Raw genomic sequence first — 21,137 nt, 5'->3', positions numbered from 1 at the left:
CCACTGTAAACTGGAACGGCATATCGCTCCATTGGCCCCGTAAGGTTGGTAGTCGGATCCTGTTTCCTGTCCTCCATTTTGCCAGCGCCCAAAAAAGCCGCTTTACTAATCTGCCCGGCTTTGTGTGTGGTGTGTTGCACGGGGTGAATCTGCAGATAGTTAGCCGTTAGCCGTTTTTGTTTCGTTCTATTGTTTGTGTGTGTGTGTGTGTCCCCTGTGTACTGTGTCTTTTTCTAATGGCTACTACAAAATCTAAAGGTACGCTGGAACACATTCATCGTTGGAGATCATTTCTTTAAACCCTATTGTCATCCTTTTTGTTTTCCTTCTTCCTGATATCAGCGATCGCGTTGACCGCTGTGGTAAATCCCGCAACCGCACAGCAACCGTCACCGATCATACAGAAGATCTCCCCGAGCGGCAACTGCACCGCGGACGTTTCGTTCGAGGCGTACAAGCAGCCGAAGAATCGATCGAAACGGCGCAGCTTCTCGCCGATGGTACACCAGGACCGGATACCGTCACCGGAGCTGTCGCCGATCGAGCTCAGCCAAACGTTCCGCATCTCGCCCCGTATGAACACACCGAGAGCTACGGAGCGTCAGGACGTGGTGGGCAAGACGTACCTATTGGCCAAACCGATTCGGTAAGTGTGTGTGTGTGTGTTTGTGAGGGCGTGTATCAGAGCTTTGTGTTTCATCCTATTTTCTTTCCTTCTTTCCTTTGCGTACACGAGCAGTCCTCAGTACAAACGATCGCCAAAGGAGGATGAAGTGTACGTGGTGACACCGGTGGCCAAGCGTGAACTGGAGCATCGCATCTGCGTGTCCAACATACTGAAGGACATGGGTCTGGAGAAGTACATACGCATCTTCACGAAGGAGGAAATCAACTTCGACGTGTTTCTGACCCTGTGCGAGAAGGATCTGCACGAGATCGGAATCCACTGCCAGGAGGACATAGAGAAGATACTGGCCAAAATTGCCGACTACAACATGGGCGTGGAAGGCTAGCCAAGAAGTGTGTACGTGTGTGTATGTGTGTGAGACATGCAGGTCATTGATCTCGATTCGCAGCGGAGGAAACGGTCGCTTGTATAGGATTTTAAGTTATGTGATAAGCTTTCTATGTGTGTATTTGTGTGATTTTAATAAAATGATACTTGAAGACTTTTAGTAGGAATAGTTAAGGATATGAATGCGCAGCTGGGAGTTTGTTTATTTTACATTTATTGTTTGTTTGTTAGACATTGAAAAAGTGTTCGCTTACCTCAGTTCGCACCGAAACCATAAATCATCCGGTAGTACATGAGGTACTCGTTCTCGTACTCGCGGTAGCTGCGGCCGTTAAACAGCTTTGTCGGGGGCACGAACTTCCGCAAGTTGTTGGCAAGCGCAAAGTTGTAGTACAGCCGCACCCTGTCCATCGTCTGACGCGAGCTGTTCGTCAGCGTTTCGATCTTATCAAGCAGCTCGCAAATCTTGCCATGGTTCGACTTCCATCGCTGCTCCAGCTGCTCGTGGTCGCAGGCCGGTGCCACCACAGTGCACGAATCCACCGTCGAGCCCTGGGCGTGCTGTTCTAGCTCCTGCAGTTCGGCAAACTGCTTCAGTGACATTTCCGCACTAACACCCGTGCAAGGGAGAAGGGCCAGTACGGCCGGCAGCTCGAAGAAAATGGCCGGGTTCGGTTCCACACTGAGCAGAATCGTTTTCGAGTGCGAAACGTACTTTGCGATCGGGATCTGACGGAACACTTCCAGCTCGCGGACGAACGAGGGCAGTACGGCTGGACTGTAGGTGGGACCGCCAGTACCACCCACTCCGCCCAGCATCGTACCGTCCATTCGACTGAAGGAATGATCGCTCAGGTTGAGCGTGTTGTGATTGTTTCCACTCTTCTGGCGCATCGTGTGAACCGTGTGCTGGCACACGTACTTGGTGTAGTGTACCTTTTGCTTGATCTGTCGCACCTGGTGCAGTTCCGCCTCCATGTGTTTGGATATTTCCTCGATCTGGCCGTAAATGCCGCGCAGCTGGCCGAGCAGCTGCTCGTGGTTCTGCACCCGCTGCGTGTACGCGTGCAGCTCCTGCCGCTTGCGCTCACACTCGCGCACCATATAATCGATCTGGCCCTGGTTGTACTCGCGCGAGTTCCACTGCACCAGATACTCCTCCAGCGCTTCCTCCGCCTCGTCATCCATCACGTTCAGCAGGGCCATCTTGGCCTCCAGCTCGTTCGCGCTCGGCGTATACTTGGCCAGGTACTCGACGCGGGCCGCATTCACCTTGTTCCGGCTGGAAACCACGTCGAGAAACACGTTAACGTGGCTGGTGTACATCTTGGTCATGCTCGTTTGCAGCAGATCAAGATCGGACAGCGTCACGCCCTGTTCGTTTTCGTCGCGTCGGTTCTCATGCTCGGCAATTTCGCGCAGATGCCGATCCTTAATCGCCAGCAGCACGTTCCACAGCAGATGATTCGGAATGCCGCGCAACGCTTCGCGCAGATCCGCCCAGAGCTTTTCCTGCAGCGCACAGCCCGCCTCCTGGTTCTGCTCCTGGAAGCTGTCGTAAAACCGTGCGAGCAGCTGGATACACCGTTCGATAGCTTTTTCCGCCGTGTCTGGCCGGCACGTATCCGAGCGTTTGATGGGCATAATGCGTTCGATGCGTTGGGCAAGCTGGGCTTCCTTTTCGAGGCTTGCTTTCAGCGTGGTTTCGTGGACCAGGTACAGTGACACCTTGGCGTACAGTTCTTCCTGCTTGTTCATCAGCTGCAGCTTTTGGATGTCTGCAGAAGGGGTAATGGGTGGGTGGTTAGAGAAGGTGGAAAATCCAGCAAAAAACATTCACTCTTACTCACTTTTCTCTTTGATTTGTAAGTTGAACGAGTCGAAGCTCCCAACCGACTGCTTTATACGGTGTCGCGTTTCGTCTATTTTCTTCTTCAGCTTCTGCATCTTCATGTAGCGCTGCAGCTCCACGGGCAGTGTGTTAAAAGATGCATTCTGCAGAAAGGAAAACCATCAATTTGTAGCAAATGGAAAATGTATTGCCTTGAATCGCCCTTACCGCCACGATGCTGTCCATTTTCTTATAAATTTGTAGCTTGTGTGCTAGCACGTTCCTGCGCATCGCTTCAATTTCTTGCCGCGAGCGCACTTTTTCCATGATGTGGTGAAACATGGTGCTCTGCTCGCCCCGGAACGACCTGCGATGGTAAGTGGAAATGCCCTCTGTTAGCTGGGTTTCTGGCGACGTGCGATAAAGTACAGCTTACTCACTTTTTCAGCGTCTCATCGGGCGGAATCTTTTCCGGCGGGCAGCCGAGCTTAGTTGCCCACGCTTTGAAGCGCATTATTTCATCCATTTCGGGGTGGAAAACGCAATTCTTTCGCAAAAGTGTTTGGAGCGCAGTGGGTCAGCTCGTTCACAACACAGCCACAGTTCGTTTGATTTAAAACAACGGCTTGCGTTGGCTGTCATTGCGAGATGGTTGTCAAATTGGCAGAGTGCTGCTAGCGCCATCTAGCAGACAGTAGCGAAAGTAGGGGTGATTTGATTTTGTGAAAAAAACGAGAAAAGTTAAAGAAAATTATTCAATAGCACGATTTTATGAACTATTTTCGTGAAAGTTGAATAAGTACTGTTAAATAACATATTTTTTCTCTATTTTTGCGTAATTTGCCCATTTCAAATGATGATTTGTTCGTTGCTCTCAGCTGTCAAACGCAATCAACGCGAGAAGCTGTCAACAAGGAAATGACAGAATGGACGTACCTGGTCTTTTGGCAAACATTGCAAACAAATAAACAAACGCGTTCACATCGGAGCAAAGCAATACGCGGCGGCGATGTGCAAATGTTTGCGTGCCCAGGAACCAGATAAACGCCTTAAAAAATGAAGAAAGAGGGCTCAGAGGCGACGCCCCGCCCGTTTAAACTATAAGTATCACCAGTTGGCACGTGGACGTGGTTTGCTGTGCTGTTTTGTGTAATCGTGTTTGGCTTCTTCCCTTCCCCTGCCTCTTCCTGTCATTACAGCGCACCAAATCCTCAGCCTGACCGGTATCAACTTCGAGCGGAAGAGCATCATCGGCTTCGTGGAGCTGCTGATTGTGCCGACGAGCGATTGGCTGCCGGTGATACGGCTGAACTGCCGCCAGTGTCGCATCTATCGCGTCATCCTCGACGACAGCTATGAGGCGGAGATGCACTACTTCGACCCGTTCCAGGACATTTGCCAGGGCGAGACGAAGAACAAGTCGCTGGAGTTTTTCTCCAAAAGCCACCTGGACGTGGCCCGGCAAACGGACGCGGACGAGAACAAGGGCGAGCTGGTGATCGTGGTACCGCCGGAAGCGAAGCACCTGATCTCGGAGGGACGCGGTGTCCGCATCGGGATCGAGTTTTCGCTCGAAGATCCGCCGGGCGGCGTGCACTTTGTCATCCCGGAGGGCGAGGGTACGATGGAAGAGCGGGCGGCGCACATGTTCACCTACGGGCACGAGAACTCGTCGCGCATGTGGTTCCCCTGCATCGACAGCTACGCGGAACCGTGCACCTGGAAGCTGGAGTTTACCGTGGACAAAACGATGACGGCGGTGTCGTGTGGGGAGCTGGTGGAGGTGGTCATGACACCGGATTTGCAGCGCAAAACGTACCACTACGTGTTGTCGGTGCCGGTTTGTGCCCCGAACATTGCGCTGGCGGTCGGGCCGTTCGAGATCTTCGTCGATCCGCACATGCACGAGGTGACGCACTTCTGTCTGCCGCAGCTGATGCCGCTGCTGAAGAACACGGTGCGGTACTTGCACGAGGCGTTCGAGTTTTACGAGGAGGCGCTGTCGACGCGCTATCCCTTCTCCTGCTACAAGCAGGTGTTTGTGGACGAGATCGACAACGAGTGCAATGCGTACGCGACGATGACGCTGCTGTCGACGCATCTGCTCCACTCGATCGCGATCATCGATCAGACGTTCCACTCGCGCAAGATGATGTCGAAAGCGATCGCGGAGCAGTTCTTCGGCTGCTTTATCACGATGGAGAACTGGTCGGATGCGTGGTTGGCGCGCGGCATTGCCGAGTACCTGTGCGGGCTGAACTCGAAGAAGTGCTTCGGCAACAATGCGTACCGCAGCTGGATTCGGGACGAGCTGGACGAGGTGGTGCGGTACGAGGAGAAGTACGGGGGCATCATACTGGACTGTAGCCAGGCGCCGGCACCGCCCGCCGTGTCGGCCATCAACAACTCGCCGGCCGCGCCGCAGAAGGCGTACAATGACAATCCGTTCTACTTCCCCATTAAGAATCTGCACACGATGTCGCCGAAGTACATTGAGCTGATGCGCAAGAAGTCGCACCTGGTCATACGGATGCTGGAGCACCGGATCGGGCAGGAGCTGCTGCTGCAGGTGTTCAACAAGCAGCTGGCGCTGGCGTCGAACGCGGCCGGCACGAAGATTGGCAGCGGGCTGTGGGGCCACATGCTGATCTCGACGAACGTTTTCTCGAAGGCGATCTTCACGGTGACGGGCAAGGACATGTCGGTGTTTATCGATCAGTGGGTGCGGACGGGCGGGCATGCCAAGTTTACGATGACGTCGGTGTTTAACTCGAAGCGTAACACGATCGAGCTGGAAATTCGGCAGGACTGTGTGAACCAGCGCGGGGTGCGGAAGTACGTCGGCCCGCTGCTGATTCAGCTGCAGGAGCTGGACGGTACGTTTAAGCACACGCTGCAGATCGAGAACATCATCGTCAAGTCGGACATTACGTGCCACTCGAAGAGCCGGCGCAATAAGAAGAAAAAGATTCCACTCTGCACGGGGGAGGAGGTGGACATGGATCTGTCTCCGATGGCGTAAGTGTGGGCATGCAGAGCACAGCCGCTTCTTGAATGCAATAATTCCTCTCTTCCTCTTTTTCAGTGAATCTCCGGTCCTGTGGATACGGCTCGATCCGGAAATGACGCTGCTGCGCTCCGTCAACATCGAACAGCCCGACTTCCAGTGGCAGTTCCAGCTGCGCCACGAACGCGACGTAACGGCCCAGCTGGAGGCGATTAAAGCGCTGGAAAAGTACGCCACCCCACAGACGCGCCTCGCCCTGACCGACACGATCGAAAGCGAGCGGGTGTTTTACGAGGTCCGCTGTCAGGCGGCCATCTGCTTGACGAAGGTCGCAAACGCCATGGTCACGTCGTGGCAGGGACCGCCCGCGATGCTCACGATCTTTAAGAAGTTTTTCGGGTCGTTCAGCGCGCCGCACATCATACGGCAGAACAACTTTACCAACTTTCAGCATTACTTCCTGCAGAAGACGATCCCGGTCGCGATGGCGGGCCTGCGGACGGCACACGGCATCTGTCCGCCCGAGGTGATCCGGTTCCTGCTCGATCTGTTCAAGTACAACGACAATTCGAAGAACCACTACTCGGACAACTACTACCGGGCGGCGCTGGTCGAGGCGCTGGGCAACACGATCACGCCGGTCATTTCGGTGGTGCATCAGGGACGGGCGCTTTCGTCGGAGAATCTGTCGCAAGATGCCAAGTAAGCAGCTTGCAAGATCCATTCCGCAGTCAAAGAAGGTTAATTAATTCAACCAATTTCGCTTTTGCAGGCTGGTGCTGGAGGAAGTGACGAGAATTCTTAATCTGGAGAAGCACCTACCATCGTACAAGTACACCGTATCGATCGCGTGCCTGAAGGTAATCCGCAAGCTGCAAAAGTGTGGCCATCTACCGACGAACCCGAAGATCTATCGCAGCTACGCCGCCTACGGCCAGTACATCGATGTGCGTCTGGCCGCGATGGAGTGTTTGGTGGATTACGTCAAGATCGATGGCCGTTGGGAGGATCTGGAGCATCTGATGGAGCTGCTCGAGACGGATCCCGACCCGATGGCTCGCCATCAGCTCGGTCGTTGTATGATCGAGGCACTGCCGTTCGATAAATCGAACCGGCACCGTCTGGACCGGGAAGCGCTTGCGCTGCGCATTTGGGAAAACATGAAGTAAATTGAAGAACAAAAAGGCACGATATCGAAGCACGTGAGTGACATTAATTCTTCCTTTTTTTCCTAGTTCGAAGCTCTCGCACGACACACGGCTCCGGTGCGATATGGTCGATCTGTACTACACGCTGTACGGTGTGCGAATGCCGGCCTGCCTGTCCAACCAGGAGCTTGGGTCGATTCTGCGCGCCCAGAAACCTTCGTCCGGCTTCGGCTACTCCGATCGGGGTGGCAGCCGGCGTAGCTCCCCTGCCCCGGACGACGCGATGCCCCTCGCGCCGTACACGATGAAGCGCGACCGGTCCGCCACACCCGAGCCGGCCGACGTGAAGGAATCGTTCGATATGATCGAGATCGGCGACACGAAGGTGATGATACCGCGCAGCCGCGACGGCTCACCGTACGACGATGCGGAGAGCCGCGCGCGCGAGGAGCAGGAGGACAATGAGCGGGTGGCGCGGGAAAATCAGCGCATCATCGAGACGGTCGAGGCCAGCATCAAGAAGGAGGCCGGCGAGACGGGCAACAAGTCGATGGAGCAGGTGAAGGAGGAGGTTATCGATCTGGACGACAACGATCCGCCGTCCGGTGTGCTCGAGAAGGAACCGCCGTCGAAGAAGATCAAGGCAGAGTTCTACTCGGACAACTCGATCTCGCTGCCGGGCATTAGCATGGGCAGCTCGAAGGGAGCGGGCGGCCCAACCGGCTTCGAGCCGGGCATGTTCGGCAAGGCGGGAATGGCGAACGAATCGTCCGCAGCGGTCGATCCGAACAGCTCCAAGACGGATGGTAGCAAGGTAAGCATGCCGGGCTGGGGCCGATTGAATGTGTTTTTGCAGAGCAAATGTAAGAAATATGCTTTTGTTTTGCAGAAAAAGAAAAAGAAGGACAAGAAGAAGCATAAGCACAAGCACAAACACAAGCACAACAAGGACAAGGACCGGGAGCGGGACCGGGAGAAGGATAAGGATCGAAGCGGGGGTGATCGCGACCGGGACAAGGGCAAGGACAAGAAGGATCCCAACATTGTGCGGGTGATACGGGAGGAAACGCAGGAAACGCTCAGCTCGGCCGACAGCTCCAGCCGGGACAGCAATCCGACGACGCTCGACTTGACGCTCTAACAGGAAGAAGCATTAGGCTAAGAAACTCTAAATAACGTAGTGAAACGGAAACTAAAAGTATAAAATAAATAAAACAACTACAAGCGATTTGAAAATGAACGTTACAAAAACGGTCGGCAAGCACTGGATGCGACAGTATGAACCTGCAGCTGTCGGCTACCCGTTCAACAAATTACTGCAGTTTGTAAGCTCGCGAGATCGCTCCAAATCGGTGCGATTTTCCCTCGTGCTGGAGAGTGTTTTTTAACGGCGAAATGACAGTTTTTGACGTTTGGAGTGATGCTTTTTGAGGATTCAAGATGCCGAAAGTATAGTGCTGGTGTGCGACTGTGTTGGTGGACTAAATTAAATGGTAAAACAATACACTCCACCACTCTCTTCACCTAACCCTCATTCATTTCATGTGTGTGCCATATTAGCATTTTCGTTCCGTCGTCTCACTTGCTCATACATGGTGGGTTTGTTTATAAAGATTTTGAGCGGTTTGAGCTCATTCATCTCTCATATTGCTCGTACATATTCCGCTATTGCATCAGCTGATCCTTTTATGTACAGTTGCTGGTGACATTTTAGGTGGTAAGCAAATCGCTGCATCTTGCTCTCTACTTGCTATACCCGTTCTTTGCTCGCCTGGCGTTTCAGTGAGGGTTTTGAGCGTTCAAGATGGCGCTCAAAACCCTCACTGAAAACGTCAAAAAGTGTCATTCCACCCAAAGTCCATATAGGATACAGGTCAATGCATAGCTCTTTTTGCACCAATAAAATGATTTGTCAGTTCCCTCGTTCATTTCTACACGCACGCACACAAGCTCCAATTAAACGAGGTGTTAATTTCGCAACTAGTTTTACTTTTTACGGTGCTTTTTTGTCGTTTTTAATTAAATTGAGTCAAAAATATATTCCAATGTGATCTCTCAGCGAAAATTCATTAAATAAAATAAAATATTAAAATCAAATTCAAATTAAAATTAAATACTTTATTTGCGCTACATTATTCAGAATAACAAAGTTTGTTGGGTGCCCAAATAGCCAAAATTGCTTAAGCAGCTCATTTTGGCACGCTAAAGATCGCTGCTCTAATTCGCCTTTTGCAGTAGATAAACAGCATCAAAGTTCTATGTGGGTCTTTCAAACAGCGCCTAAGCAGCCTCCTTATGCCATGATGCCAGGGATTATTTTTCTTTGTGTTTTATTTTCAAGCAAGCGTCAACGATGAAATAAACAACAAGATTTGTTTCGTTTAAACACATGTGTATATTTTTAAATAAATTGTATTAATGAATTACAAAAAACTTTATACAATTTACTGATAATTCACAATCACTTCACTCAATATTCATTCTTCAATTAACGAATCTAACTTGTGCAGCAGCAATGAGATTATTGCCGGCGTCCGTCTTTGACACTTTGACATGAGCCATCTCGTACCGATGTCATGCATTAAAAAGCTATAAAGTTCCACCAAGTTCGGTACGCTTTTTTAACAAGCCTTCAAGTTCTATCATGAACCCTACACATAGTGCTAATCAGCCGCAAAGTTCCAAAGAGTACCATGTGCCTGTTAAAAAGCTCCATAGTTCCGCAAAGTACTTCTTATCTCTTAATCAGCCACAAAGTACGACATCGGAACGATTTTTCGTTAAACAGCCCTAAATCAGCTATAAAGTACGAGCTGGCTATTTGGGTGTTTTCGCGATGTATGGTACTTAAAAGTAATTATTACACTTGAAACAATTCCCAACAAAATCGTTTTAAAGATGATTTACAAATAAAAACCTAAAATTTATGAACGTCATGCAGCACCCTACACAAAATGTACCCAAAAGAACTGAACGAGACAACTGTCAAGCCGAACCATCTTTTATGTCAAGTCCTTAGGCATGCATCGACCTGTACCTTATATGGACTTCGATTCCGCCTTTCAAAAACGCTCGCCAGCACGACTGAAAATCGCACTGATTTGTAGCGGTCTCGCGAGCTCTGCCAACTGCAGTAATTTGTTGTACGGGCAGTGTGCTGTGCGCGTTTCGCGAAGCGCCGCTAATCCGTGCCGCTGCCAATGTCCGGGACGGATAAGCGAGGTCGGTTTGTTGTAGTTTGATGGGGGAAACAGGAACATTTGGTATTATTATTTTTTTGGGTTGTATCCACCGAACGAGGAAACGCAGAATAAATCTCGGCTGCCGCACGGTGAGGCAGCAGAACGGCAAGCGTGCCGCGTTCAAGGTGTGTGTGTGTGTGAGTGCTGTGTGTCCTGTGTCCGTGCGGGTCCAGTGACGACAACGACACGCTGCGTTCCAGCAACAACAACAACAGCAGCATCAGCAGCAAACGCAAAGTTCCGCACAATATCCAGTGGCAGGTCTGTGTCTCCTCACCTGAGTGCGCGCGTGTGTGTGTGTGTGTAGCCATCGCTCTCCTTGTGAATCCTGTGAGTGCAAGATCTTCCACTCCACAGTGTCCAATGGGGTGAATGTGGATGCGGGGAACTATCATCTGCTACAGTTACGATCGAACGCTCCCTCGCCCCCTCAGCAAATGGCAAGTGGATTGGAACCGCTTCGGTGGTGGTCGTCGTCGTGCATCGGTAGCCGTGCAAGAGTGTGTGCGGCCCCCACAGTGCCCCGATCGGGAACCGGAAATTTTGGTCTTCCCTGGAAACTGTGTGTGTACATGTATGTGTGGAATGTCCACTCTGTGCCTTTTTTTTTGGGGTTGATCTGGAATAGAAGGGCAGCATGAGAAAGATATATGAAACGCAACATATTACACACCGGTGTGCGATAGGTCAGGTGATCGATCGAACTCGCCACCCGGCACCATTTATCTGTGTATGTGTGTGCATGTGTGTGTGTATATGGGATGTATGGTGGAGCGGAAGGGAGGAATGTAAAAGGGCACACCGTCGCCGGGAACGGAACCCATCGCGTGGGGAAGCTCGACACACACAGACATACACACACACACGAGAAGCGAAATGTTGAGATGCATGGTTTTCGCGTGGAAGCCGTAAAGAAGAGGAGAATAGCCTAAGTAGGAAGAAAAGGCTTGCAGGGCAGGACAGGTTCGATGAGCTAGTTGAGGCACGGACGGTACAAGAGCAAGAAGCGCAAGAAATAGCAAAGTGCACTAGCATGCCAAGGTTGTGATGGTGTGCCGTGATGAGTGTGTGTGTGTGTTTGTGCTAAAGAAAGAGAGAGAGAACGAGAGGACGAGACACCAGCATAGCCACGGGGACATACCGAGCAGCACGGCAGCAAAAGAAAGGGCCTAAGAAATGGGCGAATATTGTGTTTTTTTTTGGAGGATGACGACGGTCGCCACCACGACGATATTTTCGCTCATTTTATGCGTGCTGTAGTGGCACATACACACACGCACATACGGGTCTATATATTAGAGCATAGAAAGAAAACATCAGACAAGAAGTGTATCGGTGTGTGCAGCAGCACCGCTCGGGTGTTTTGTTTTGCTTTTCTTGCAAGCAGCAGCAGCAGCAGCAGCACCAGCGCCCTACAACAGAGCAGCCATCGCGTGTGAGAGAAAGAGAGATAGTGTGTAGTGAGCGAGAGAGCGCGCGTAACCAACCTGTCAAAAACGAAGCGCCCTTGCAGTGGGCGAGATCTATCCGGGGTGAGCTGGTGCTAGTTGTTGCTGGATCGCTCTGACCGCGCGCGCGTGTGTGTGTGTGTGTCCTGCACACGTCCTTTTGTTTCGAGTCCTTTCCACGGCATTCGCTCTCTTTTCCTCCCGCCGCGTGTGTTTTGTTCGCCAGGTGTGTATGTGTGACTCACCGCCCTTTGCTCGCAGTAGAACACGCGCGTAGGCTTCGCAGTGTGCAGCCAGAGTGTCGGAATTTCGGAATCGATGCTGTTGCGATGCTGTATGTGTGTCTGTGTGTGTGGGTTGTACGTGTGTTGTGTGACGGATTTTGTTCATCCTCCCCCCCCCCCCCCAAAAAAGGGCTCTTTAATTGTTGCTGATTATTTTTTCTCCTTCTCCTTTTATCACAGTGCCGTGTAAACAGGTGTGCGTGTGTGTGGTAACGCTTTCGCGCGATTGTTTCATCCCAATTGCAATAACAACACAACAACAAGAAGTGCGTGCGCGTGTGTGTGTTTCCATTGTTGGCCGTCGTTGTTGTGTTTTTAGTAATTGTAGGAGTGTGTGTGAGTGTATTTGAAGGTGAAAAATAAATAATAAAATTCACCTACAAAAAAGGGAAAGGGTGAGAATTAACCTTAACCACCCACACACACACAAGAGCTGCCTCCCAAACCATCCGTTGTTTTTGGCGCTCGAAAAGAAGAAGAAGAAGCCGTTTGTAAAGGTAAAACGGTAGGAAGGTGTTGGTGAGGGGTGTGTGTATCGTAATATAGTTGTGTAAAAGTTGCAAAGCGTAGATAAAAATCAATCCCCCACACCAAACCCGGCGTGTGTGTGTGTTCGTGCGTGCGGTAGTGGTGGTTCGGTACACACCGGTGCGTGGGTAGGTGTGCGTGCGTGTGTGGTAAGAGTGATGATGAGCGGGGTGGTGGGATTAAGTGGCAGCGGGAGCGTGGGCGGAGGCGCGGGCGGCGGTGGTGGCAGTGGCGGATTTGGCAGCGGAAACGGTAACACGGTGCCACCGAACAACACGAAAGCCGCTAAAGAAGGTAAGTGACACCGTGACTCAAACACACAAACACATACACTCACTTAAAATCTATGATTTTGCAGAAAAAATTGGAATACAAAAATAATATTAATATTTTTCCCCCTTCTTCGTAATTTTCTTGTTTTATTGCACTCGTTTCTCATCCTTCTAATTGGATGCTTCTTTCTAGTAGTGGTAGTAGTGGTGGTGGTGCTGTTGGCTGTCTTTTATGGACCCACACATGCCAGCTCACACTTCACCACAGCTCTTGCCGTGGGTGGATCAGCTTCAAAAACCAAAATTTGTCCATAAATATTCGAATCACTCTTCATCCGCCTCCCCCGACAGAGGGAGAGAGAGAGGCCACGTTTCAAGGTTGCGCCCAAAAAAAAAAAAAAAGGTTGGCCCCAAACGACACACGCCCGACAGGCATGATGTGGTCTGTGCCCCGAAGCCAAATGTCTCTTGGGGATGTTGTTGTTTTTTGTTGCAATCAATGTCCGTTGCTCTACCTGTGTCTGTTGGTCGTTTCCATTTTTAATCAAATTTATGCGATGTACGACGACTTGGCCAGCATGCCATCGGTGCTAATTGATAAACCTTGGAAGCAGGAGAAGGTTTTTGGAGCGGTTGATTGTTGTACAGTTACGTGTGGATTGTAGTTTTTGTTTCGTTCAATAATCACAATTTTACGTGCATCTTGCGTGGAAATGCCATTTTCCTCCGCCCCCATTCTGATAAGGCTTTTATAAGGGCCAACAACCTCCTCTAATCGGTTGCAAAACGTTTGCCTCACTGTTTTTACCATTATTGAGGACAAGTTTGAAATTAACGAGCGTGTGTGTGGATTGTTTTATCTCAATTCTACATTGAGTGCGGGTGGTGGGCTTTTTTTGTTATCCCCTGTAACCACCTCCATTTTCAACCTGTTACTGTAGGGTGCTCTCATTTCCTTTCTCGCTAACTTATCGCAAACCTTTGGCTCAGCGCCTTTTGGTGATAAGCTGCACCGACCACAAAGCGCGGTACCGATTGTCCCAAACCCCTTTACAGTGGTTTTTGTGTCCGATTTATCCCCCCCCCCCACCGGTGGTATCAGTTTTTGTAGGTAAAAGATAATCTTATCGTGCGCGTAACAAAGTTTTGCACAATAAATGGGCTAGCCAAGAGAAGGCTTTGTAAAATAGCTTCCGATGAAATGATATTAACATTCTGGGAAAGTGTGATTTTAGGACAAAGCGATTCTTCGATTTTGCACTTGCTAATTCCTCTCCATTTTGCGCGAAAACTTCTTCCTTGCGAGTGTGTTTGCGTGTGTGCTTGTGTGCAAAGTCACGTCCGGACTACATTCCAATAGATGCGACCTAAAACCTACACAACGGGGAGAGTACACGAGATGAGTGTATGGAGTGTTTGGCAGGAGAACCGTAGGCCCCTGGGCGAATGTCGCACGAAAAGAAACAAAGAACTAATTCGCACACAAGAAACGGCAAAAGTCAATGAAATCCGTCCGGTGCAACAGCGAACCCGGGGTGTGTAAAATGGCGAGACAACGCATGTCTCCCACCGGACCAGAAAAGAGTTGTGTTCCCAGCGCGATCGGATCGGGCATCTGGTTTCACTGACTAGTGGATTCGTTCGAGAGCTTAAACCTTGCAATTGACGATCCTGCACTCTGGGTTTGATCCGAGTAGAAAGGCTTCATTATTTAAATAATTAATTGTACAACAATTGCACCTTTTTTTGTAGTAATAATGGGGATTTACATGGAACGTCTGGAAAAGTAATGTATGCTCTGCTGAAAACCGCCCTGAGATCGGGTGTCACACCGTGTCTCGCGTACATTCCTTCTCACGATCGTTGCGCTTGGCGGGCGCAGAAACTTGATCTTGCTTCTTCCGTCTAGCCAGCATCTTCAAACAAACTTGCTGCTGCTGGTGCTGGTTGTGGTGGGTAAGGAAACAGACAAAAGCAGCCAATGTCCTTCGATGGCTAAACTCTTTGCGGTGTGTGCGGGGTGTGCGTTTCTTCGTACATACGCTAAAAAGGAATGTGGAATGAACGGCGTTGGTTGGACACAACAACCTGTGGAGGAAGGCGCAAACATGGCTAAGAATCGATGCAGACCGGAAATATCTACAATTATTGCACCCTTTTTGCTGGGAACGTTCTTTGCATTTGGATGCAAACAATTATTGTGTGGTGAGTGGGAAATTCCGTGCGTCGTTCCGTGACGTATTTCATCATGCTTATGCTGGCCTTTTTGTATACATTAAGCATTCTCATCATTAAATTGGATGTAATCCCATTAGCCGCCTGACACTACCGCAATACTAAAAGAGAGATTTTGCTGTACCAATTGCATACCTGCAGGCGTTTATCGCGTCTCATCTCTAGAAATGCTTCTTTTCAATCGCTTTGCTATCGGTGACCCAGTTTAGCAGTCGGTCTGTGAGCAATAAACCTTCTACTAGCATTTACAATACACACACACAATGCAGACAAGAAGAAAACGAAAAAAAAACTGCTTAAATGGCAAATGTCATCGAGACGGCGCTGCATTGCAATTTCGCTTAGCGCGCACAAGCCCCAGTTCGTTGGCTGCGTTGGATGCCCTGATGCACACACGGACGGGGCTGCATTTGTGCACTGTAAGAAATTGTTTTGCAAACAATCGATTGCCACGGAGTGTGTAGCACCACAAACAGCTCGGGGTGGATTTTTTTTCTCTTTTTACTTACTCTCACTTCACTAGAACATGCTTCACACTACTACCACATCCGCTTTTCGCAACTGGCCGCAAAAACACTTGTATGATGTGTGTGTGTATGTGGAGAGAAATCTGTGGTGCATCATCCTTTTTTTCAAATTCCCAGTGGAAATTGTGTTTTTTTATCTCTTCACTAGCCCTGATAAAAAAGAGAGACAGTAATCGCTTTCGTACCAAATTCACCGTAAATCTCGGCTTGCGCGAGCGCGCGTGTGTGTGTTTTATGCTGGAAGCTGGATCCATTCATGCGAATAGGTTTGCATCATCGCTTCACCTGCTAAAACGCTTAATGCACAAAAGTGAAATGATGTTGTGCTTTTCTTTCGCTCGTTTGCGTGTTTTTCTCTTTCTTCCTCTTCTTCTCGTGTGTGTTTGTGTTGTCGTTTTAGTTTTCGCTTAGAACCTTGTACCGGCACTTCGGTTCACATAATTTCCCGCTTGTTTTTTGTTGCTGTTGCTGCTTCCACTTGAACGTGAAACACTTAAGCCAGAGTGGCGTGGCGAAACTAGAACATATGTAGGGAAATGTGTTGCGGTGTGTTTTTGTTTGTCTTTGCAGCTTTCCTTTCCTCGGACACAAATCGGCACAATTGCAGTCCAGCGAAAAAAATCTGGAAATATGCAAGATTTCACTGATAACACGCTTTAGCGAGCTTGTTGGGGAACTTCGCATTCCGTTCTTATTTTCCTTTACTGCATACAAATGCAGCGAAGTGTCGTGTTTAATGTGCATGCATTGGAACGCCACTTATCGTTTTAAGCTGGAGCAAAAATGGAATTTTCAAAAATAAAGGTAAATTCTTCAAATTAAAACGGTTGAACAATTTTGATAAACTGGATAAGCTGTTAAATAGGTTTTTTTGGCTCTATCCGTAATGCCTATAAAATTCTCCCTATCATTGCTTCCATCGCTCGTGCCATTTCCATGCTGTTAAGTTAGGCAGCAATTGCCTGAAAAGAGAGATTTTCCGACCGAAAAAACGTGGAAAACTTATTTTATGTACGTTCTTTTTTTGTTCTTGCAAACCTTATTTGATGGCGTCTTTCCACCTACTTCCTACCTGCATTCTGTTCCACGCTGGGAGACAGTTTTTTTTAATGATTTTTTTTAATGTGTTGTCGTGTTTCGCGTCTTCTTTTACGGTACGTTTGTTCCAGTTTCCGGCTCACTTCCGACAGAGATTGCAGTGCAGTGCTTTTGAATTTTGTTCTACACTCCGGCTCCAGCGCTGGAGCGGATTTTCTACTTTTCTTCGTCTTGCTTTGTTTTGTTTTCATAATTATTCTTCTGCTAAAGGACCACCGAGCAAGAAAGGAGGTAAAAAATTATAAGAAAAATGCAAAGACAACGTGCATACGAAATGCAATCGTTCTGTTGCAAAACATTTTTTGCCTACAAGAGCACAACGTTCACATCAAACGTGGGACAGAGAGCCGAATGCAGTCCGCTTATAATTGATTGTAACTGCAGTGGAAAGTAGAAAGAGGAGGATGAGTTGCGGAATGGTTTGTAGCTGAAGAGGGGAACGCTAGTGATTGCTATCTAATCCATTTAGCGGAAAATGTAAGCCTCACTCTGGGACGGACAATTCTACTTCAATCGAGTAGTTGTGGACCGTTCTTTGCACTCCGATGAGAAGTGGGTACACTTGAGCAGCGTGTTTGATTGAGTACATTTTTTTATAGTAATGTTTCAATGGAGTTGCTCGTATAAATAAAAAAAAATCATTGAGTACGTAATGCGGTTCGTCGCTTCTATCAATATTATTCATCTAATGTACCACTTAGTCGCTTTGATTAAATTTATGATTATCCGATTACTAGACGCATTGGATGTCTTACAAATTACATGCAAAAAATTATCTCAACATCTACCAGTAGGACAAAGCTTGGTTGGTTGCTATCACACGTCGGTACGTATGCGGATTCTGATATTAATCACAGTCACTTGGACGTCATATTTAGGCATAGAATTACTCCTTTACGACCGTTCGACTGATGTCATATGATTTCAAGATAATTAGCGTTCATAATCAATTACACTCCGTATCAATTATCCCGCCCTCCAGAAACGGTGACAGTGCGGGATAATTAATCTAAAGTAATTTGCATCCCGTACGTCAAATCTCTCGCCGACACCCATCCCCCTCTCTTCGTGTTCAAGAAGGGACACTAGCATGAATCGTGCCTGAGAGAATGTGCGAACTCGTCAACCTGTCGGTAAGGGTTGTCCTCATGAGGATTATATTCTTTTCGATTATGTAGAGACTTGCATCCTCAAATTTTAATTGAATAAAATAATAATTTTGTATGTTTCTACAAAGTACGAGTGCTTTGATCTCCCGTAAGATATCTATTCTAAATGAAATGATTATTAAAAATGGAACTACTTGAAACGACCAAATTAGAACATCAATACAATGATGCCTATGAAGGCAATAAAGGAGTTCAGGAATGGTTTAGAAACCAGTCTAAATTTTCAAAAGTTCTTATGCTGTTTGATTAGTGCTTCAAAACGTCATGAGAATCACGTCATAATCACCACCGAAAACTATGAAAATATGCGTGAGTCTCACTTCTGATCTTCGAAGTAGAGCTCGTGACGCTGACATGATGTTATTTCAGTCGGAATAAGTCAGTAATAAAATAGTCATGACATAGTGTCTGACCAACGCGGTCGCAAAAATGTCACGAAGCATGTATTGGTCACATCAATAGTTTTGAGTATCGCATCTGATCATCACAATTGAGTATGTGATGCTGACATAGATTTTGTTTCAGTCAGAATTTATGACATTGACAGTGATATTTTGGAGCACTGCTTATGATAGCTTTTGAAGATCAGGAATTAGAGATATCGAAGTTGGAAGTTCGTTGTCAAGAAGAATTAGCCCATCGTATGTATAATTCTGTGAAAGAGACCTACGAAACATAAAATTTATTTAAAATACTATAAATTAGCCAAGAAGAATATTCAGCTATCATGGGTCAAACGTCATATCATGTAGGTATTGAAGTTTACTGTTTAAAATACTTTGGCAAGCTAAAGAGGACACTTTTTAGAGGACCTTATAGTTCCAGCACTTTCATGCTCCTCTCAAGAACATTTATTGATGCGCAGTTTAGTAATTCATTCGATATTATAATGAAATGAACGACCTGATCATGACAATTAAATGGCGCCTAAAGACCTGACAGTTTTTGAAGATACGAATCGTTGAAGCAGTTTAGTAAATATTGTCTCCTCAGGGACAACGCCACGGTTGCTCGATTTCGAACCGCGAACGTGTTTAAATAACCCACCACGTCGATGCAAATAGTTGCCACTAATCACGTCAACACAATGCCATGCAAGATTAACTTCACGGAATGTGAAACATTCTCCCCTGGTCCCGAGCGCACCACCCAGCTGCTATCCAGCAAATCGAGATCGTCTTTCCCGGCCACACCCCCCGAGACATATGGGAAGCACAGCGCAGCCCGCTTTGGGACGATAAAATTGTCATCGTTCGATTCTGCTGCTCGTTGTACTCGGTTCGTTTGGTTTCCGGTGGAAAAACTTTCCCTTCTTTCCAATGGTACCAATCTTCTCCCCACAACCGCTGCTCTCGGGCGAGGAGTGGCGGCTCTTCGTGGTGCTGTCTTGAGTGTAGGGTTTCCTTTTATCCGGTGTCTCTACCATTCCACCGGAGTGTTATGTCCAATGGAATGCCTTCCCCAGTGGAGTATCACCTTCGCCTGGCCACGATACTGCAGACAGTATTTATAGGTGCACACTCTGGTGTCCCACACACACACACACAAATGCTGCTCCTGGTTGCACCAATTTAGGTGACGCGCGGAATTAACGCGCTGGGGTTTATTTTTGTCGGCAAAATATTTACGCACACGCGCGCGCATCGTCTCAACCCGTGTCTGGATGACACTTTCGCTCCGGCCGTGTGCTTGTTGGACTGTATGCAGTTAGATTTTCACCTGAAAAGTAGAACCATTTTCCCTCGTTAAGTAGTTAGTTCGAGCAGGGCAATAGAGAGAGTGAGAAAGCAAACTTTTTTTTTTGAAAACTCTTGTAACCGATCCCCGGCTGCGAGCCGCGCAAGGTATCGTATGCGGGAAGCGACGGACAATCTCATTAATCACGCCACCACGTGACTCGGATTTAATTCTGCTCATTACTATGCACCACCACTGCGCGCTACTATTTTCATTTGCGAGCATTCCAAGCTCTCGTTCTATCCTCCTCCCCTTCTATCCCTCCGTACATGTTAAGTTGTTTGACATAAATTGGAGAAAACATACTTAAAGAGCTTTAGGCCACGGCATTAGGCTGATTGAATTAATGAAGCAAAGTAAAACATTATACGCAATGGGCAGGCGAATACATCTCTCCAATACTGCTCCGTGTACACGCTGCACGGCGCTGGAAGACTTTTGCAAGACACGCTGCTAATATAACAGCTTCACGTGATTGGAATTGACGTCTTTTGTGCTGTACCGGAATGATTCGGGTTGATGGAAAAAAAAGTTCCAAATATTTGTACCCCACGTCCCACGGTAGCGGCAAGACCTTCTTGAGTAGCTGATCACGATTCTTGCTGCACTGGAGAAGACACGTTTCCCCGAAGAAATCCTCTGACACACACTCACACACAACGTGCCCCCTGTCTCCATAGAAAGCGTTCATCATTCAGCCATTTATCATCATTTGGGTGATAAAAGGTGTAACACAAAAAGAGCGCGAAGAATTTCGTCAGCCCCTCCTGATGTTAGTTCCGTGGAGAAAGATCTATCTTTGCTGGGCTTTCGCGGTGTGCAGGTTAGCATGCAACGCTATCATTCCGGAGCAACTTTCGGCAAATTAATCATCTCCACTTTGCTGGCAGCTCCGGCAAAGGTGGCTCTAATTGAAGGTGATGCATAAGTGGAAGCCAAACTTTCTCGAGGGCGCTCTGCTGACAGGATAAAAGGCGCATGCATAATCTTCCTACTTAAGGTTCATCTAGATTGTTCTCTGTACTAGGATGGGCCTATTGGAGCGATAATTTATACTTCCTAATAACGTCACAGTTGAAGCGGGTGCTGCATAGTGCAATGGATAAGCTGACGGTGTTATATTGAAGAGGTTATGGGATCGAATCTCAATAGAAGCAATTACTGATTTATTCAATTATACAGGATGAGCAGAACTGTAAGTCCGGGAAATCATTAGAATGATTTCCATTGAGTGGCTGTCTTCTCCGATATGAAGAAGAAGAAAAAAAGTGAATGAAACAACGTTATTATTAATGTATCGAATTGGTTGTTGTGCGAAAAAATCTCGATTTTAGATTGCCGTCGCGTCATTGTTTTCGGAGCGCTTATTTGACCTTATCTCATGCATAAAGCAACTCATAAACAATATCAAACGGTTGATTAAACCGATCCCTGCTTCGATCCAATTTCGTTGCGAATACAATGCTGCACCAGACCGTGAAAAATTCTACCCCATAATCCGCTACCGACGATCATTTATCGGCTTTATGCGCGCTCATCGATCGATACGCACCCAAGTTTGAGGCTGCCGGCGACTACTACGTCGTCGTTGTCGTT

At 48.1% G+C, this 21,137-nt stretch overlaps 4 protein-coding genes across 5 annotated transcripts in view; 3 read left to right on the top strand and 1 right to left on the bottom strand.

Moving 5' to 3' along the window:
* Positions 1 to 132: 132 nt before the first annotated feature.
* LOC121591888 (augmin complex subunit dgt5) lies at positions 133 to 3,485 on the bottom strand. 2 transcript variants are annotated; one of them, XM_041912944.1, is made up of 5 exons: positions 3,287 to 3,485; positions 3,075 to 3,213; positions 2,866 to 3,010; positions 1,270 to 2,793; positions 133 to 149 (listed from the first exon to the last, which is right to left on the bottom strand). In XM_041912944.1, the coding sequence occupies exons 1-4, from the start codon at positions 3,370 to 3,372 to the stop codon at positions 1,271 to 1,273; spliced, it is 1,893 nt and encodes a 630-aa protein (XP_041768878.1). In that variant the 5' UTR covers positions 3,373 to 3,485; the 3' UTR covers positions 133 to 149; position 1,270. The 2 variants fall into 2 exon arrangements, with proteins under 2 accessions (XP_041768878.1, XP_041768877.1); XM_041912943.1 differs by lacking the exon at positions 133 to 149 and having other exon boundaries at positions 1,180 to 2,793.
* Positions 138 to 1,087, top strand: LOC121591889 (ankyrin repeat and SAM domain-containing protein 6-like). The gene is made up of 3 exons (XM_041912945.1): positions 138 to 258; positions 343 to 646; positions 740 to 1,087. Exons 1-3 carry the CDS (start codon positions 237 to 239, stop codon positions 1,011 to 1,013), a joined length of 600 nt encoding a protein of 199 aa, XP_041768879.1. The 5' UTR covers positions 138 to 236; the 3' UTR covers positions 1,014 to 1,087.
* Positions 3,486 to 3,808: 323 nt separating the features above from the next.
* Positions 3,809 to 8,229, top strand: LOC121591887 (transcription initiation factor TFIID subunit 2). Its single transcript, XM_041912942.1, has 6 exons — positions 3,809 to 3,946; positions 4,044 to 5,864; positions 5,932 to 6,555; positions 6,626 to 7,018; positions 7,089 to 7,815; positions 7,891 to 8,229. Exons 1-6 carry the CDS (start codon positions 3,903 to 3,905, stop codon positions 8,140 to 8,142), a joined length of 3,861 nt encoding a protein of 1,286 aa, XP_041768876.1. The 5' UTR covers positions 3,809 to 3,902; the 3' UTR covers positions 8,143 to 8,229.
* Positions 8,230 to 12,333: 4,104 nt separating this feature from the next.
* The window catches only part of LOC121591574 (cyclin-dependent kinase 14), a 131,823-nt gene continuing 123,019 nt past the window's right edge, over positions 12,334 to 21,137 (top strand). The window contains exon 1 of the mRNA XM_041912256.1: positions 12,334 to 12,797. Within this exon, the coding sequence (XP_041768190.1) occupies positions 12,662 to 12,797 (136 nt within the window). The 5' untranslated portion in view covers positions 12,334 to 12,661. The remainder of the gene's footprint in view (positions 12,798 to 21,137) is intronic.

The sequence above is a fragment of the Anopheles merus genome, chromosome 2L (genome assembly GCF_017562075.2).
Source record: "Anopheles merus strain MAF chromosome 2L, AmerM5.1, whole genome shotgun sequence".
NCBI classification, from domain to species: Eukaryota; Metazoa; Arthropoda; class Insecta; order Diptera; family Culicidae; genus Anopheles; species Anopheles merus.
Note: the sequence above shows the minus strand (reverse complement) of the source record. Positions and strands in the feature narration are given on the sequence as shown.

What these genes read in the sequence shown, in the direction of transcription:
- LOC121591889 (XM_041912945.1), top strand. Translation starts at nt 237, where the DNA reads ATGGCTACTACAAAATCTAAAG. An exon ending in GGCTACTACAAAATCTAAAG is followed by an intron (nt 259 to 342) that starts GTACGCTGGAAC and finishes TCCTGATATCAG; the next exon opens with CGATCGCGTTGACCGCTGTG. An exon ending in CTATTGGCCAAACCGATTCG is followed by an intron (nt 647 to 739) that starts GTAAGTGTGTGT and finishes GTACACGAGCAG; the next exon opens with TCCTCAGTACAAACGATCGC.
- LOC121591888 (XM_041912944.1), bottom strand. Translation starts at nt 3,372, where the DNA reads ATGGATGAAATAATGCGCTTCAAAGCGTGGGCAACTAAGCTCGGCTGC. An exon ending in CCCGATGAGACGCTGAAAAA is followed by an intron (nt 3,214 to 3,286) that starts GTGAGTAAGCTG and finishes TTACCATCGCAG; the next exon opens with GTCGTTCCGGGGCGAGCAGA. An exon ending in AAATGGACAGCATCGTGGCG is followed by an intron (nt 3,011 to 3,074) that starts GTAAGGGCGATT and finishes TCCTTTCTGCAG; the next exon opens with AATGCATCTTTTAACACACT.
- LOC121591887 (XM_041912942.1), top strand. Translation starts at nt 3,903, where the DNA reads ATGAAGAAAGAGGGCTCAGAGGCGACGCCCCGCCCGTTTAAACT. An exon ending in ATGGATCTGTCTCCGATGGC is followed by an intron (nt 5,865 to 5,931) that starts GTAAGTGTGGGC and finishes CCTCTTTTTCAG; the next exon opens with TGAATCTCCGGTCCTGTGGA. An exon ending in CCAAGACGGATGGTAGCAAG is followed by an intron (nt 7,816 to 7,890) that starts GTAAGCATGCCG and finishes TTTGTTTTGCAG; the next exon opens with AAAAAGAAAAAGAAGGACAA.